The following is a 15,423-nucleotide window of genomic DNA, read 5'->3' on the forward strand; positions in this document are numbered from 1 at the left end:
AAAGAAAAGGATGCGCGCTTGTATTTTTTTCTTCATCTCTTATGTACACTACGCATTCAACATGAAGCCGACTTTCCGTTCTGAATTTTCCTCGAAGTTCGGTATTTTTGTAATTTTCCTTTTCCTTAATATGGAAGACCGTCTACCATATTAAGGAAAAGGAAAATTACAAAAATACCGAACTTCGAGGAAAATTCAGAACGGGAAGTTCCTAATCAAATAGAAAATTAAAAGCTCACACAAATCAAACGAAAGGATAACAACTGTCTTACTCCTGACTTGGTACATACACTTTCTTATGTAGGAAATGTTTGATTAAATCTGGTTTTATAGCTTGCTAAATATTTCACTTGTATGACAGTCGCATTTTTATTATATTGAAAACAATGTGTAAACAAAACAAACAGACATAATAGGAAAACATGTCAAAATAGAGGTACAACAGTCAATATTGTGTTATACATGTGTTTCATAATGCATGGCCTTCATAGACAAAAATGGTAAAGATTTTTATTTATCCTTTTTTGTCTCCAATTTCCCCGTCAAATTTACAGAAGCTGTGAATTGCACCTGAATATTTGATTGTCTTACCTTGTATTGTCGCCGCGATAGAGACGTTTTGTGCTTATGCGGCGTAAAACAAACAACAATAAATCAATTAACCTGTGTTTTTTTTTTAATTCATTTGACTTTCAAGTCTCGATACAAATAAACCTGTGTCCTTTTTTTTCCAACAATGTTGTGATAAAAATACTAACAGTTGATCTTACGTATACAAGTAAATTGAAACAGTAGTACAATAAATAGAGTACATACACTTTTACATCTATATTTAGTAAGCAGATCACAACGATTTATAAAAAAATGTGAAGGTTTTTCCAGAGCCTCTTATGAGCCTGTGTACATATGTCGTATCTTCAAATATGGCTACTCTCTCACGATACGGAAAAGCACATTATTCTTAACCATAAGATCTTTTTTGTCGATCTTGTATATCATTGCTGATCATTACTGTTTAAAATGTACTCAATCTTAATGTTGTAAACGTAGAATTCAGAGCGTTCATAATTTATAAGTTAACACCATCTTTGTAGAAAATAACAGTCACGATTTATTCATACTACATGTATAATACAGACGTTACATAAAATACAAAAGACACAGCATACACTCCGACATTACAAACATTCGGCCATTTTGTTCATCCGGCATCATCTCTCTCCCTCGCACGTCACTATCACACAATGTCAAAAATACGGGAAACAACGTTAACACTGTTTAGCGACATTACGGACATGAAGACAAAGTAACAATCACAACACTACTCCCTCTTTTCAAGAATAGTTCGTCCTCAAAATAAAAGTTAATCAAGACAAATTGCGTTTTCTTGTTTTCCAATTGATCTCAGGTAACATTGACGACCCACAGGAGCATACATCACATTTATAACTGTTTTCGTAGACGTTACTATCTCTGAATAGGGTGAACTTGGCATTTCCACATACACGTTCTTTATGTATGAAGTCATTTTTTACATATACTGGTGTCGATAATCTAAAATATGATGAAACTCTAGGTTCGTCGTTATTGATCGCCTCAGTACTGTTAGGCGTATCAAACAGAATGTCACTTTGGTCAAAGGGTGACCATTTTCGAACGTTAACTACCTCTACCACACCGGTGATTACTGTCTGCTGTTCAACGTTCGGACTTTCCAAGGTAGTTGTTTCTAGCTCCGAAAGTTGTGCAACTTCTACTTCAGTCACCTTAACAATGTCACTAAGTTCCTGGTATTTCAATTCCACCTTTCTAACGCTAACAACTTCTGTTTTACCAGTAACCACTGTCTGCTTTTGAACGGCCGGAAGTTCCAAGATAGCTATCTCTTCGTCCAAAACTTTCGCAACTTCAACTTCAGTTGCCTCAATAACATCACAAAGTTCTTCATATTTAAATTGATATGACTCAGCAATGCAATAAACAGACTGTTCACTCGGATGAACTAAATTATTACGTACATTTAATTTACCAACAGTATATTTGTCTTCTCCCAATTTCTCGTTACTATTATATAAACTAATGTCATTTTGCATATCAAAGTCAGTATTTGAGGAAAAGTCCTTCCTCCGAATATCATACTCTGTGAAATTCATATTACGCTTAGTGCCTATTTCAAAATTTTTCTCAAAGTCACTGTCGGGATAGCAACGCGATTTCTCTACGAACTTAAAGGATTGTCTGCAATGTTCCAGCCACAATATTTCTTTGATAAGTTTACCAATTATTGGCGGTTCTTTAGTCAGAACTCAATGTCACCATCAGGGTATCCGTGTAAAGCATACTCAGTAATCAGCTTTACTAATAAATCTTCGTTCAGACCAGGGAACGATTACCGAACATTTATCTCAACTCTACATACGTACTCTTGGACGCTTTCACTTTCAAACATAGTTATATTTATCAATTTCATTCTACAAATCTGAGCAGTCTCAATATCACCAAATCGACATTTCAATGCAAAATACAAAACAGATACATTATAAAGATCTCTGCGTTGTAAATACGAAACAGTCTAAAACTTAACCTCTCAGTGTAGTAACCAAATAAAAAGCCATATCTCTATGTGACCAATTAAAACGTTCACCTAAAATAGAAAATTTCATCCAAAAACCTTCAAAAAGTTCAGTACCGTCAAACTCTGGTAAGTCACACCAGCTCATGGTTATTATATATTAAAATGAAATGCTGACAAAAATATTTTATAGACAAACATAAAACGTGACAATGTTGATTTCTTTCAAATTTGCACCTTAGATTAGTACTAGATTGCCATTTTATCCTTGATGCTAACACCGACAGAAATGTTTAATCATTTTCCGTCCTATTTTGCCGATGTAATACTTCTCTGTAAATTATCTGGTCGAATCTGTTACAATTCCAATATCAGTTTCAAAACGGTGAATCGTATTTAAGTATTCCAGTGTCGTATTGTCCTTCTGTAATACATTTGGTCACGATTGTATTGTCGAATAAATTTTCGGCCATCTTGTTCATACGGCAACATCTCTCTCCCTTGCAAGTCACTATCACACAACGTCAAAAATATGGGAAACAACGTTAACACTGTTTTACGACATTACGGATATGAAGACAAAGTAACAATCACAACATTTAATGTATAAATTTTATCATTGAGAGTCAATACGTTCTTGAAGAGCCATCCAATGATTTGGTCATATTGACATTTTTAGTAGTTCTTTTGGACGAATTAAAATTACCTAATAAAATTTGTCATGTGATGTTTCCTGTTATAAGGAGCCATCCACTAATTACAGTTATATGATCTGGTATGGCTGATCATTTTTACCTTTTTAATTTCTTCCTGGTATAGTTTCTTTAGAAAAACTACAAGACCATGAATTAAAAAAAAAATGGCCATTCAAGGGCAATTACTGTTTTCAGGAGTCATCTGATAGCTTTGGTTCAAATAGAAAGTAGACAGATTCTGACATTTTTGAAAATATTAAATATCCTCTATCTACTAGTATTTTCGTGACATACAATATCGTGTATTTAAAATTGTAACTAGTTGAAGACGTGGTCAGTCTCGTCCCTTGTCCTGGTCGAAAACAAAAGTGTGCGCCTGTAATTATGCAGAGCTTGTGGCTCTACGCTTTTAGCTGTGTGTTGACCATGACGTAAAAAATACATAAAAGTTTGAAACGGCACAATTTCACGATAGTTACTAGGATCATTTGATTTGTCCTTAAAGCTTTGCTCTAGTATACTTAATGTCTATAACATTTCTTGAAAATAGCAGGAGATCATCATACAGTTGAATAATTTACACAATATTTGTTCTCCACTGAATAAATGTAGGTATTCATTATATTGTCAAATACTGTTTTTTCCACTGCTTCCTCAATAGAAATTTCTGATTCGACTGCCTAAAATGTTACACCAAGTTCAATGTCCATTAAACTGTACGACTGAAATACTGTTTATTATTCTTACCAACCTTTAAATGCATAAAAGCGTATTTTTCCTTTTTCATAAATTTACCCTACAAGATACTTCCTAGGAGCCGGGAATTGTGGAATTTCTTCCGTATGTTTCTAAAATGTTCAGGTAAATTGATGACGTCATGTGCCAAAACAGTAATTGGACAATCAAATCGGTATATATCATTTAATCTGCACGATCGGGATAATACTTTAAACCGAACTCCCACGTCGTTCGGGTTAATTAGGGCCATCCGAGCCGTGCAGATTAAATTATATATACCGACCTGCTTGTTCAATAACTATATAATATTTTCGATAAAGAAGCCTTGTGTAATGAACTTCCCTTCTGTCATAAATCATTTGTCCTTGTCCTCTTTTTCATGGTTCAGTGACTACTTAAACTAGAGGCTCTAAAGAGCCTGTGTCGCTCACCTTGGTCTATGTGCATATTAATCAAAGGACACAAATGGATTCATGACAAAATTGTATTTTGGTGATGGTGATGTGTTTGAAGTTCTTACTTTACTGAACGTTCTTGCTTCTTACAATTATATCTATAATGAACTTTGCCTATTAGTAACAGAGAAAAACATTTGGTAAAAATTTACATAAATTTACCAAATTAATGAAAATTGTTAAAAATTGACTATAAAGGGCAATAACTCCTTAAGGGGTCAATTGACCATTTAGGTCATGTTGACTTATTTGTAGATCTTACTTTGATGAACATTATCGCTGTTTAGTTTATTGCTATCTATAATAGTATTCAAGATAATAACCAAAAACAGCAAAATTTCTTTAAAAAATACCAATTGGAGGGCAGCAACACAACAACCGGTTGTCCAATTCATTTGAATATTTCAGGGCAGATATATATTGACTTGATTAACAATTTAACTCCTTGTCAGATTTCCTCTAAATGATTTGGTTTCAGAGTTATAAGCAAAAAACTACATTTTACCCCTGTTCTATTTTTAGCCGTGGTGGCCATCTTGGTTGGATGGCCAGGTCATCGGACACATTTTTCAAACAAGGTACCTCAAAGATGATGGTGGCCAAGTTTAAATTAATTTGGCCCAGTAGTTTCAGAGGAGAAGATTTTTGTAAAAGATAACTAAGATTTACGAAAAATGGTTAAAAATTGACTATAAAGGGCAATAACTCCTAAAGGGGTCAATTGACCATTTCGGTCATGTTGACTTATTTGTACATCTTAAGCTTACTTTGATGAACATTATTTCTGTTTACAGTTTATCTCTATCTATAACACTATTCAAGATAATAAAACAGCAAAATTTCCTCAAAATTACCAATTCAGGGGCAGCAACCCAACAACGGGTTGACCGATTCATCTGAAAATTTCAGGGCAGATAGATCTTGACCTGATAAACATTTTTTTTGTCAGATTTGCTCTAAATGTTTTGGTTTTTGAGTTATAAGCCAAAAACTGCATTTCACCCCTATGTTCTATTTTTAGCCGTGGCGGCCATCTTGGTTGGTTGACCGGGTCACGTCACACATTTTTAAACTAGATACCCCAAATATGATTGTGGCCAACTTTGGATTAGTTTGGCCCATTAGTTTCAGAGGAGAAGATTTTTGTAAAAGTTAACGACGACGGACGACGACGACGACGACGACGGACGACGGACGACGACGGACGCCGGACGCCAAGTGATGGGAAAAGCTCACTTGACCCTTTGGGCCAGGTGAGCTAAAAAAGTGAAGATGTTAATTTCTCTCTTATTATGAGAAATAGGATAATCACATTTAGTATGTGCATACCTTGCACAGTTCTCATGCCTATCAGACAGTTACAACCTGACCTCAACCTCATTCAATGGATCAGTGAACATCAGTGAAGATCGCTTTGGGGATTCCGTATATCGTCAGATTATCGGAATTCCAATGGGGACTAACTGTGCACCACTTATTGCGGACCTGTTTTTGTATTGTTATGAGTTCAATTTATGACAAAAATAAGCAAAGACCCATCTAAACAACATCTGATAAACAAATTTAATAATACTTTTAGATATTTGGATGATATTTTGGCTCTCAATAATGACGACTTCAGTATGTATATTAATGAAATTTATCCTGTTGAACTTACTTTAAATAAAGCTAATACTAACAATGACCACTGCCCTTTTCTCGATCTTGATATCTATATCACTAATGGAAAGCTGAATACTAAAATTTATGATAAAAGGGATGATTTTTCATTTCCTATCGTTAATTATCCGTTTTTAGATGGTGACGTTCCCTTGTCACCATCTTACGGTGTTTATATATCTCAACTTGTACGATTCGCTCGTGTTTGTAACAATGTTTTAGATTTTAACGAGAGAAATTTATGTATTACTGAAAAATTATTACACCAGGGTTTTCGATATCACAAACTAGTCAAAACATTTACTAAATTTTATCATCGGTATAAAGACATCATTCGTAAATATAGCTCAACATGCAGACTTCTAATACGTTCAGGTATTTCACATCCAATTTTTTATGGAAATATTCTTTATAAAGCACAAAGGCGTCAGTATTCACCTCAGAAACTTACAAAACCTTTGACTAGACTTATTAAGAAGGGATATAATTACGATACTGTTGTCAAGTCATTAAAGATTGCATATTTTGGCGTTAATATTGAGTCACTGATAATGTCTTTGCATCGGAACTAAACACATTTATTCTAAAAACAGTTGTTGGCATGACACGGGTTATGTTCTTCTCATATATGTTATGATGGTATGATACTAAACCCCTAACGGGAAGGATTGTGCCTGATGTTCATATGATGAAATCATAATCTTTCAGTCAATTTAATTGAAGTCTGGAGCTGGCATGTCAGTTAACTGCTAGTAGTCTGTTGTTATTTATGTATTATTGTCATTTTGTTTATTTTCTTTGGTTACATCTTCTGACATCAGACTCGGACTTCTCTTGAACTGAATTTTAATGTGCGTATTATTATGCGTTTACTTTTCTACATTGGTTAGAGGTATAGGGGGAGGGTTGAGATCTCACAAACATGGTTAACCCCGCCGCATTTTTGCGCCTATCCCAAGTCAGGAGCCTCTAGCCTTTGTTAGTCTTGTATTATTTTAATTTCAGTTTCTTGTGTACAATTTGGAAATTAGTATGGCGTTCATTATCACTGGACTAGTATATATTTGTTTAGGGGCCAGCTGAAGGACGCCTCCGGGTGCGGGAATTTCTCGCTACATTGAAGACCTGTTGGTGACCCTCTGCTGTTGTTTTTTATTTGGTCGGGTTGTTGTCTCTTTGACACATTCCCCATTTCCATTCTCAATTTTAAAGTTAGATTTTCTTGGAAAAGATCATATATCGTATACTATAAGCAATAGGTTTGCTATACTTGGTGTATGGAATGATTGTAAGGTGTTCATGTCAGATTAGCAGGTGTTATTTGACCCTGAATTGCTTTTCATGGTTCAGCGGTTATAGTTATTTATTTTGTGTTTTGATCTTTTTCTAATACTGTTTGCAATAGGTAAGCTATATTTGGTGTATAGAAATGTGTGATGATGTACATGTCAGTCTTGCAGGTTTCATTTGACCTTTACCTCATCTAAAACATTTTTATAAATTTTCTGTTTACCAAACTTTGATTTTTTCGAAAAACTAAGGATTTTTTTATCCCAGGAATAGATTACCTTAGCCGTATTTGGCACAACCTTTTGGAAATTTGGGTCCTCAATGCTCTTCAACTTTGTACTTGTTTGGCTTTATAATTATTTTGGTCTGAGCGTCACTGATGAGTCTTGTGTAGATGTTCCAGACCGTATGAGTATTTGGACCGTACGCGTACTTTTTCAAAATACTCATACGGTCGGACCGTACGCGTACGGCGGGGCTAATATTAAGAATTTGGTGAAGTTTATTAAATACAAATGCATATAACAGATCAACATAACGTAACTCTCAAATTGATATAGAAAAGAGCAATTGTAATTGAAATAAAAACTTTATATTTTAACTATTTAACAAATCCACGCCAATTAAATCTGTTAATCTCTAGTATAAAGCATGTCGATAAGTAATAGTTAACATTAATTGAATAAGATCACTGAAATTGAAGATGTATCGGAAGTAAACATAATGTGAGAAAACAACTGTTTTCGAATATTTAGCAACTTTACAAAAAAAATGCAAATGCAAAGGAAGATGCATAAACTGCAAACATTTAAATCTAAAAAATATTACGTTACTTGTGGAAGCAAGCGTCACCTTGGGCGAGAGTCCCAAAATTTAAAGGATTCAGATATATAATTAAAAAACTATTTAATTTCAATTGTTCGTTTGTTCATTTAATCCATCTAATTGTAATAATAACAATTTGTAAAACTAAAAAAAAATTTGTTATATAAATGTTTGTTTAAATTTAACCCATATGATGACATGTATCATGGCTAGCTCGTACTGGACCATACGCGTATACTCATACGGTCCGACCGTACGCGTATGGTCGGACCGTGCGAGTATACGTATACGGTCCGGACCGTACGCGTACGGTCCAAATACTCATATGGTCTGGAACATAGACGAAACGCGCGTCTGACGTATTAAATTATAATCCTGGTACCTTTGATAACGTTCTAAAAGGATTTATTACTCAATGTTAAGTTTTAGAGTTTCGTTCTGTTTTCCTAAACTATAAGCAATAGCTCAACTATGTTTGAAAATGTTTATTTGTCTTTCTAATAGGAATCATCTGACCTTGACTCTAATAAAAATCTATTGATCAATGTTTTTTTTCCCATCACTTTGCGTCCGTCGTCCGTCGTCGTTAACTTGTACAAAAATCTTCTCCTCTGAAACTACTGGGCCAATTTAAACCAAACTTGGCCACAATCATCATTGGGGTATCTAGTTTAAAAAATGTGTCGGTGACCCGGCCAACCAACCAAGATGGCCGCCATGGCTAAAAATAGAACATAGGGGTAAAATGCAGTATTTGGCTTATAACTCAAAAACCAAAGCATTTAGAGCAAATCTGACAACGGGTAAAATTAATAATCAGGTCAAGATCTATCTGCCCTGAAATTTTCAGATAAATCGGACAATACGTTGTTGGGTTGCTGCCCCCGAATTGGTAATTTAAAGGAAATTTTACCGTTTTCGGTTATTATCTTGAATATTGTTATAGATAGAGATAAACTGTAAACAGAAATAATGTTCAGCAAAGTAAGATTTACAAATAAGTCAACATGACTGAAATGGTCAGTTGATCCCTTTAGGAGTTATTGCCCTTTGCAGTCATTTTTTAACCATTTTTCGTAAATCTTAGTAATCTTTTACAAAAATCTTCTCCTCTGAAACTACTGGGCCAAATTAATCCAAACTTGGCCACAATCATCTTTGAGGTATCTAGTTTACAAATGTGTTCGGTGACCCGGCCATTCAACCAAGATGGCCGCCATGGCTAAAAATAGAACATAGGGGTAAAATGCAGTTTTTGGCTTATAACTCAAAAACCAAAGCATTTAGAGCAAATCTTATAACGGGTAAAATTGTTTTTTTAGGTCAAGATCTACCTGCCCTGAAATTTTCAGATGAATCGGACAACCCGTTGTTGGGTTGCTGCCCCTAAATTGGTAATTTTAAGGAAATTTTACTGTTTTGGGTTATTATCTTGAATATTGTTATAGATAGAGATAAACTGTAAACAGCAATAATGTACAGCAAAGTAAGATTTACAAATAAGTCAACATGACTGAAATGGTCAATTGACCCCCTAAGGATTTATTCTCCTTTATAGTCAATTTTTAACAATTTTCATTTTCAACTGAAACTACTGGGCCAAGTTCATTATAGATGGATAACTGTAAGCAGCACGAATGTTAAGTAAAGTAAGACGTACAAACACATCACCATCACCAAAACACAATTTTGTCATGAATCCATCTGCTTCCTTTGTTTAATATTCACATAGACCAAGGTGAGCGACACAGGCTCTTTAGAGCCTCTAGTTTGTGGTTAAGTTTATTTCTTCAATTCTTTATTTTAAACGTCAACTATATATATCCAATCCATACATTGATTGTAAAGTGTGTATGTCTTTCTGGTAGGGTTCATCTGACCTTGAACACATACTCATGATTCATTGGTCAATATAAATTTTCCACGGTTTGATGTGTTCTTGTATACTATAAGCACTAGGTCAACTATATTCAATGTATGGAATGATGGAACGATGTACATGTATATCTGGCTTGATTTATGTGATACTTGTAGTACAATTTTTTTTTAAGGGCTTTCAACATAAAATCCGCGTATGCACTATTGTGTTTAATGATATTGTGGCTATACAATTTCAGAGAAAAAGTTACAAATGTGGTTTTCAAAAGTCTTTGTGGCTCATTCTCGTCAAGTATCCATAAGATCAGAACAAACAAAACGTGTTTTAAGGTAGCACAATACAAAGATTGTTTTACTTCCAATCTCCAACCTTTAAAATTCTGTTACTTTCGTAAGACTGCATATAATTTAATATAAGAGGTATATTGATATATAAAAGATTAATCTTTTAAATGATTGCGATATGTTTGCCATGCAATCATTATGTAATCAATTATTATGCCATTAATGGCAAAATATTGGTCAGGTCACTTGAATGAATTTAGCTCTACCATCTCTATAACTATAGAGGAAATTTAAACGAAATCTTAATCAATACAGCAGGAGCTTCAAAAGGGTGTCTCAAATTATTGCTATCGTATTCCATTCTCTCATAAATTTGTAATAAGTGTACACATCCTTACCACATAAAAGTAGATAATGTTTGATAAGGTGTAAAATTTGATCTATACATTCTTTCTGAAATCTGAGACACTCTTTTGTAGATAATGGCTCCAGAAACAACATATAATAAAATCAACCCCTCTAGGGGTATCTATGAAGAAGCTAATTTCAATTGATAGTGGAAATTTCGTGTAAAATATTGTAGTCGCAGTTAACATTATAATTGATTACATAATTGTTGTATAATACTAAAATTGCAAAAATTTGAAAAAGTAATCTGTTAGCTATCCATAAATACCACTTTGATAAATTTTCAAGCATTATAAAGAAAGTTACAGCATTTTAAAACTGGGGAATTGGAGGTTTAAAATCTTTGTATTGTGCTACCTTAAAGGAGTCTCGAACAACATTACTCAGTCATGCATGTTATCATATAATCATATTTATGAATGTTTTAGTGTACTTGATCTAGACCATAGGAAGAACAGGCATGATTTTGGCTGTGAGGTGTTTGAAATGTTAAATCAAAAGCATGTTTTGAGAGAATGACGGAGCTGTCTGTGAGTAAGATGACTCGCATAAAACAAATTCATGAAAGGAGTAGTAGGTGAACCATTAAGATACAAGATTTAGATTCTGTCCTCCGAAGGCTGAAATTGCATAATAATAAATGAAGCAAATCCATTATGGTTTAATATATTTTATTATATATTACAGGACATTTAGTAGTGCTCCAGAAAATGAGGGATATCCGATATTCGGGTTGCCATATAGATAGTCGCCATGTGTTTCATGCTGAACGTAAACATCATCACCAGCTGACAGTTGAACGAAAAATGACTTCGACGTGCATTCAGAGTAATTTTGATCACCAGCCAACATCCTTCCTACTACTGCGGCATTTACTGTAAGCTCTAGAGCAATATAATGGCCTGATGCAGAGCATGCTGTAACAGAAAACAGGTATATGCCCTTTACAGGGGCAAGAAAGTTTCCATGAGCAAGATGGTACGCGTTTCCAATGTTTAGTTTAATAAGGTCATAATATATGTGATGGTTTTGACCAGTGAGTGTCTTTGTTTTTTCTGCCTGAAAGGCAACTGCCGAGTGTTTAAGCAAAGCTAAAAAATAAAAACAGACAAAACCTCATTACACAAGTAAAATATGTTGCTGCATACAAACATAAAAATGAATTTGTAGCTGCTTTTGCTGACATGCCTACGATTCAAATATCTTGATTGAATCATAGTTTATTACCTACTATTCGTTATCTATGTTTCAAAATCTGAGATCCTAGATTTATAATCCATCTAGAAATTCTAATTAATTATCCAAGATCACGGGATGAAGAACCAATATCACGGATTGAGAAAACGAGATCGCAGATTTGGAAACCAAGATTACGGATTATTAATCCGAGGTCACCAACTGTGAAACCGAAATCACGGAATATTAATCCGAGGTCACCAACTGTGAAACCGAAATCACGGAATATTAATCCGATATCACACAGTTTGAACCCGAGGTCACGAATTAATTATTCGAGATCGCGAATTGGAAACCGAGATAATGGATTAGAAATCTGAGATCACGGAATAATTCTATTTCTATTTTAGCCCCTTTACGGCTTCCGTATAAGTGCTATCTTTTATGTGTTTTATTCATAGACAATATTTGCTCCTTACACCAAAACTACCACAACAGAGTTATGAAAAGAATCACTGAAATCGACACTTCAAAAATTATTCGGTCAACAATAGAAGTTGGTTTACCGATACGATGTGTCTGTCACACTTGTATAGTCTTCTGATCTGTAATGTTACCAAAAGTGTCCTATTCCCGATTGTGAAATTTTGGCTAAGTGTGAAATCGCATGGTGAGCTTTTCATGCATAACAGGAGACGCTTACTATGTGAACACATCCGGTCACGCTCCTTTTTAAGTTCATGCGATCCCGTATAGTTTAGTTTCTTATCTTGATTCTTCATAATCGATTTACGAAATTTGAACATCGGTTAAAAACGTGTTTCCAAACAAATTCTTTACAAATGTTGTCTTAACCACTAATTAACGGTTTGGACTAATTACGGACTCCAAAGATCTTTTCAAGCCCGGATCCCTATTCATTATCAACGATGCCTTATACTTCTAATTGGAGCCCGGTGTCTTACCAGTGAAACCCGGAGCAAAATGATTGCACATATTAGCCAAGACTCAATAAAATGTCACCCGACTATTACATGAGGATTGAATACGCAGCCCAGAGCCTGTATTTTCTCTCAATAGTTTCAAAAATTTATCAATTATTATCAACAAATTAAGATTTACGAGCTAGCGCACAGCTTGTAAACACTGTGAGCGTGTTAGTTCTGATTAAAAATACTCTTCATCTTGAAGGTTATCTGCATGTTCTTTATGTACTAGCGGTCCGAAGTCAGAAGCTCTGTTAAGGTTTTTTGGCTTGGATAATGCCTTTGGTTACCTCTTTTGAATTGGTTCATAATTTGATGTCCTTAAGACCGAGTTTGACAGACAATGTACAAGTTTTGTTCATTGTTGACGTATGGTTACTTATAATACATTGCTATTCATTTGAACACCGAAAGATGCATGTAGTTGTAATGTTGGCATCATTCATGTACATATGTTTCGTTGCGGGATTGACGACGTCTAAAGTCGCGGAAACGAGACCTGTCAATCATACATCGTTAGCGTTGTGAAAAAATAGATTAAGTCTGTTGAAAGTGTTGTTGGCCTTCATGAAATTTTAGGAAACTTGAAAAGATATTTTTTTTTATCCAGTAAACATTTAGGATACAGATTAAGATACACTTTTTAAGTCATCAACATTTTTGTCTAACGCTTATAATTTTTTTTCGAAATTTGGACAGATTCTTTGTCATTTCCCCTGCTAGTTTTTAATAATTTCTTTTGTAGTAGTTTTCTGATGAATAACCTTTGTTTTTATTTGTATTAACATTTAAAAAAGAAATCGATCTGTTTAGTGTTTTTAGACGTTAATAGTTTTGTCTAGAATAAAACACTCTGAAGGTTTTTAAACTTCAGTATAAACTTTGTCAATTTTTCATACAGTTTTACGAAACCCTTCTTATTTAGAGATTTAGAAATATCATCTGAAGCAAGTTGTTGATTTTTTTGTTTCATTATTTTACTTTGTATTATTGTAAAGCATCAATAAGTTTGTTGAACCTTCATGGAATATAACACTTAATGGTACAGGTTTTACTAAGTCTTGAATGTCGTGCGGTGACATATGACAGATGTACGAATCCCCTACATTTGGAATTTTGTAGATGTACACAAAATGTATCATTGGCAATATTACCACATCTCCGTATGTCATATCAAATCAATGAAAATAAACATTTCTGTAATGTTTGTTCAGCTGTTCACGATTTTCTGTTATCGTATTGCAATGATTTTAATTTGGCTAGTCGGTGTTGACATGAATATCAATTATATGGTAATTTTTATAAATTTCCTGTTCACAAAACTTTGAATTTTTCAAAAAAACTAAGGATTTTCTTATCCCAGGAATAGATTACCTTAGCCGTATTTGGCATAATTTTTGGAATTTTTGGTCCTCAATGCTCTTCAACTTTGTAGTTGTTGGCTTTATAGTTATTTTGATTTGAGCGTCACTGGTGAGTCTTATGTAGAAACGCGCGTGTGGCGTATTAAATTATAATCCTGGTACCATTGATAACTAATTATATTTAATCATTTTTTTACTTTTTTAATAACTGTTATAATTGTAAGGCTCTGTTCGACCTTTTGGAAAACAAATCTATGTTAAACAAATCAAAGTTGTCTTTTTTTGTTGATCTTTTTACTTGTCATTGACGCCTATCTTTATTATGTAGATAGGCGTCTTATGTAGACGAAACGCGCGTTTGGCGTACTAAATTATAATTCTGGTACCTTTGATAACTATTTACACCAGTGGGTCGATGCCACTGCTGGGGGACGTTTCGTCCCCGAGGGTATCACCAGCCCAGTAGTCAGCACTTCGGTGTTGACATGAATATCAATTATATGGTAATTTTTATAAATTTCCTGTTCAAAAACTTTGAATTTTTCGAAAAATCTAAGGATTTTCTTATCCCAGGAATGGATTACCTTAGTCGTATTTGGCACAACATTTTTGGAATTTTGCGTCCTCAATGCTCTTCAACTTTGTACTTGCCTGGCTTTTTAACTATTTTGATCTGAGGGTCACTGATGAGCCTTATGTAGACGAAACTCGCGTTTGGCGTACTAAATTATAATCCTGGTACCTTTGATAACTATTTAGTCTCTTTACATTCATATTTAATAAGCAACTTACAGTTTTCCTTCTCGAGAGCTTCCACTTTATTTTTAAGAACCTCGCCTTCATTCTTAAGAGCTCCAACCTCATTCGTAAGATTGTTCAATCTATTGATAATTGTGTGATAGTCATCATCCAATAAAAGTCTTCTTGAAGGAATCCGATCATTTTCCTGATAATGGCCACTTAAGGAATTAACGGCACAAACTATAGTAATCGACACAGTGAATAGACTGATCATTTCTGCAATGATTGGCATACAGAAATAAATATTTGCCAATCTGTGTCAACCATAAATAATCAGCGATAAAATTTCAA

General features: G+C 34.2%; 1 protein-coding gene across 1 annotated transcript; it reads right to left on the reverse strand.

Moving 5' to 3' along the window:
- Positions 1–11,459: 11,459 nt before the first annotated feature.
- On the reverse strand, positions 11,460–15,423 carry LOC139518438 (heavy metal-binding protein HIP-like). The gene is made up of 2 exons (XM_071309978.1): positions 15,124–15,423; positions 11,460–11,896 (listed from the first exon to the last, which is right to left on the reverse strand). Exons 1-2 carry the CDS (start codon positions 15,362–15,364, stop codon positions 11,487–11,489), a joined length of 651 nt encoding a protein of 216 aa, XP_071166079.1. The 5' UTR covers positions 15,365–15,423; the 3' UTR covers positions 11,460–11,486.

This window comes from Mytilus edulis, chromosome 4 (genome assembly GCF_963676685.1).
Source record: "Mytilus edulis chromosome 4, xbMytEdul2.2, whole genome shotgun sequence".
NCBI lineage: Eukaryota > Metazoa > Mollusca > Bivalvia > Mytilida > Mytilidae > Mytilus > Mytilus edulis.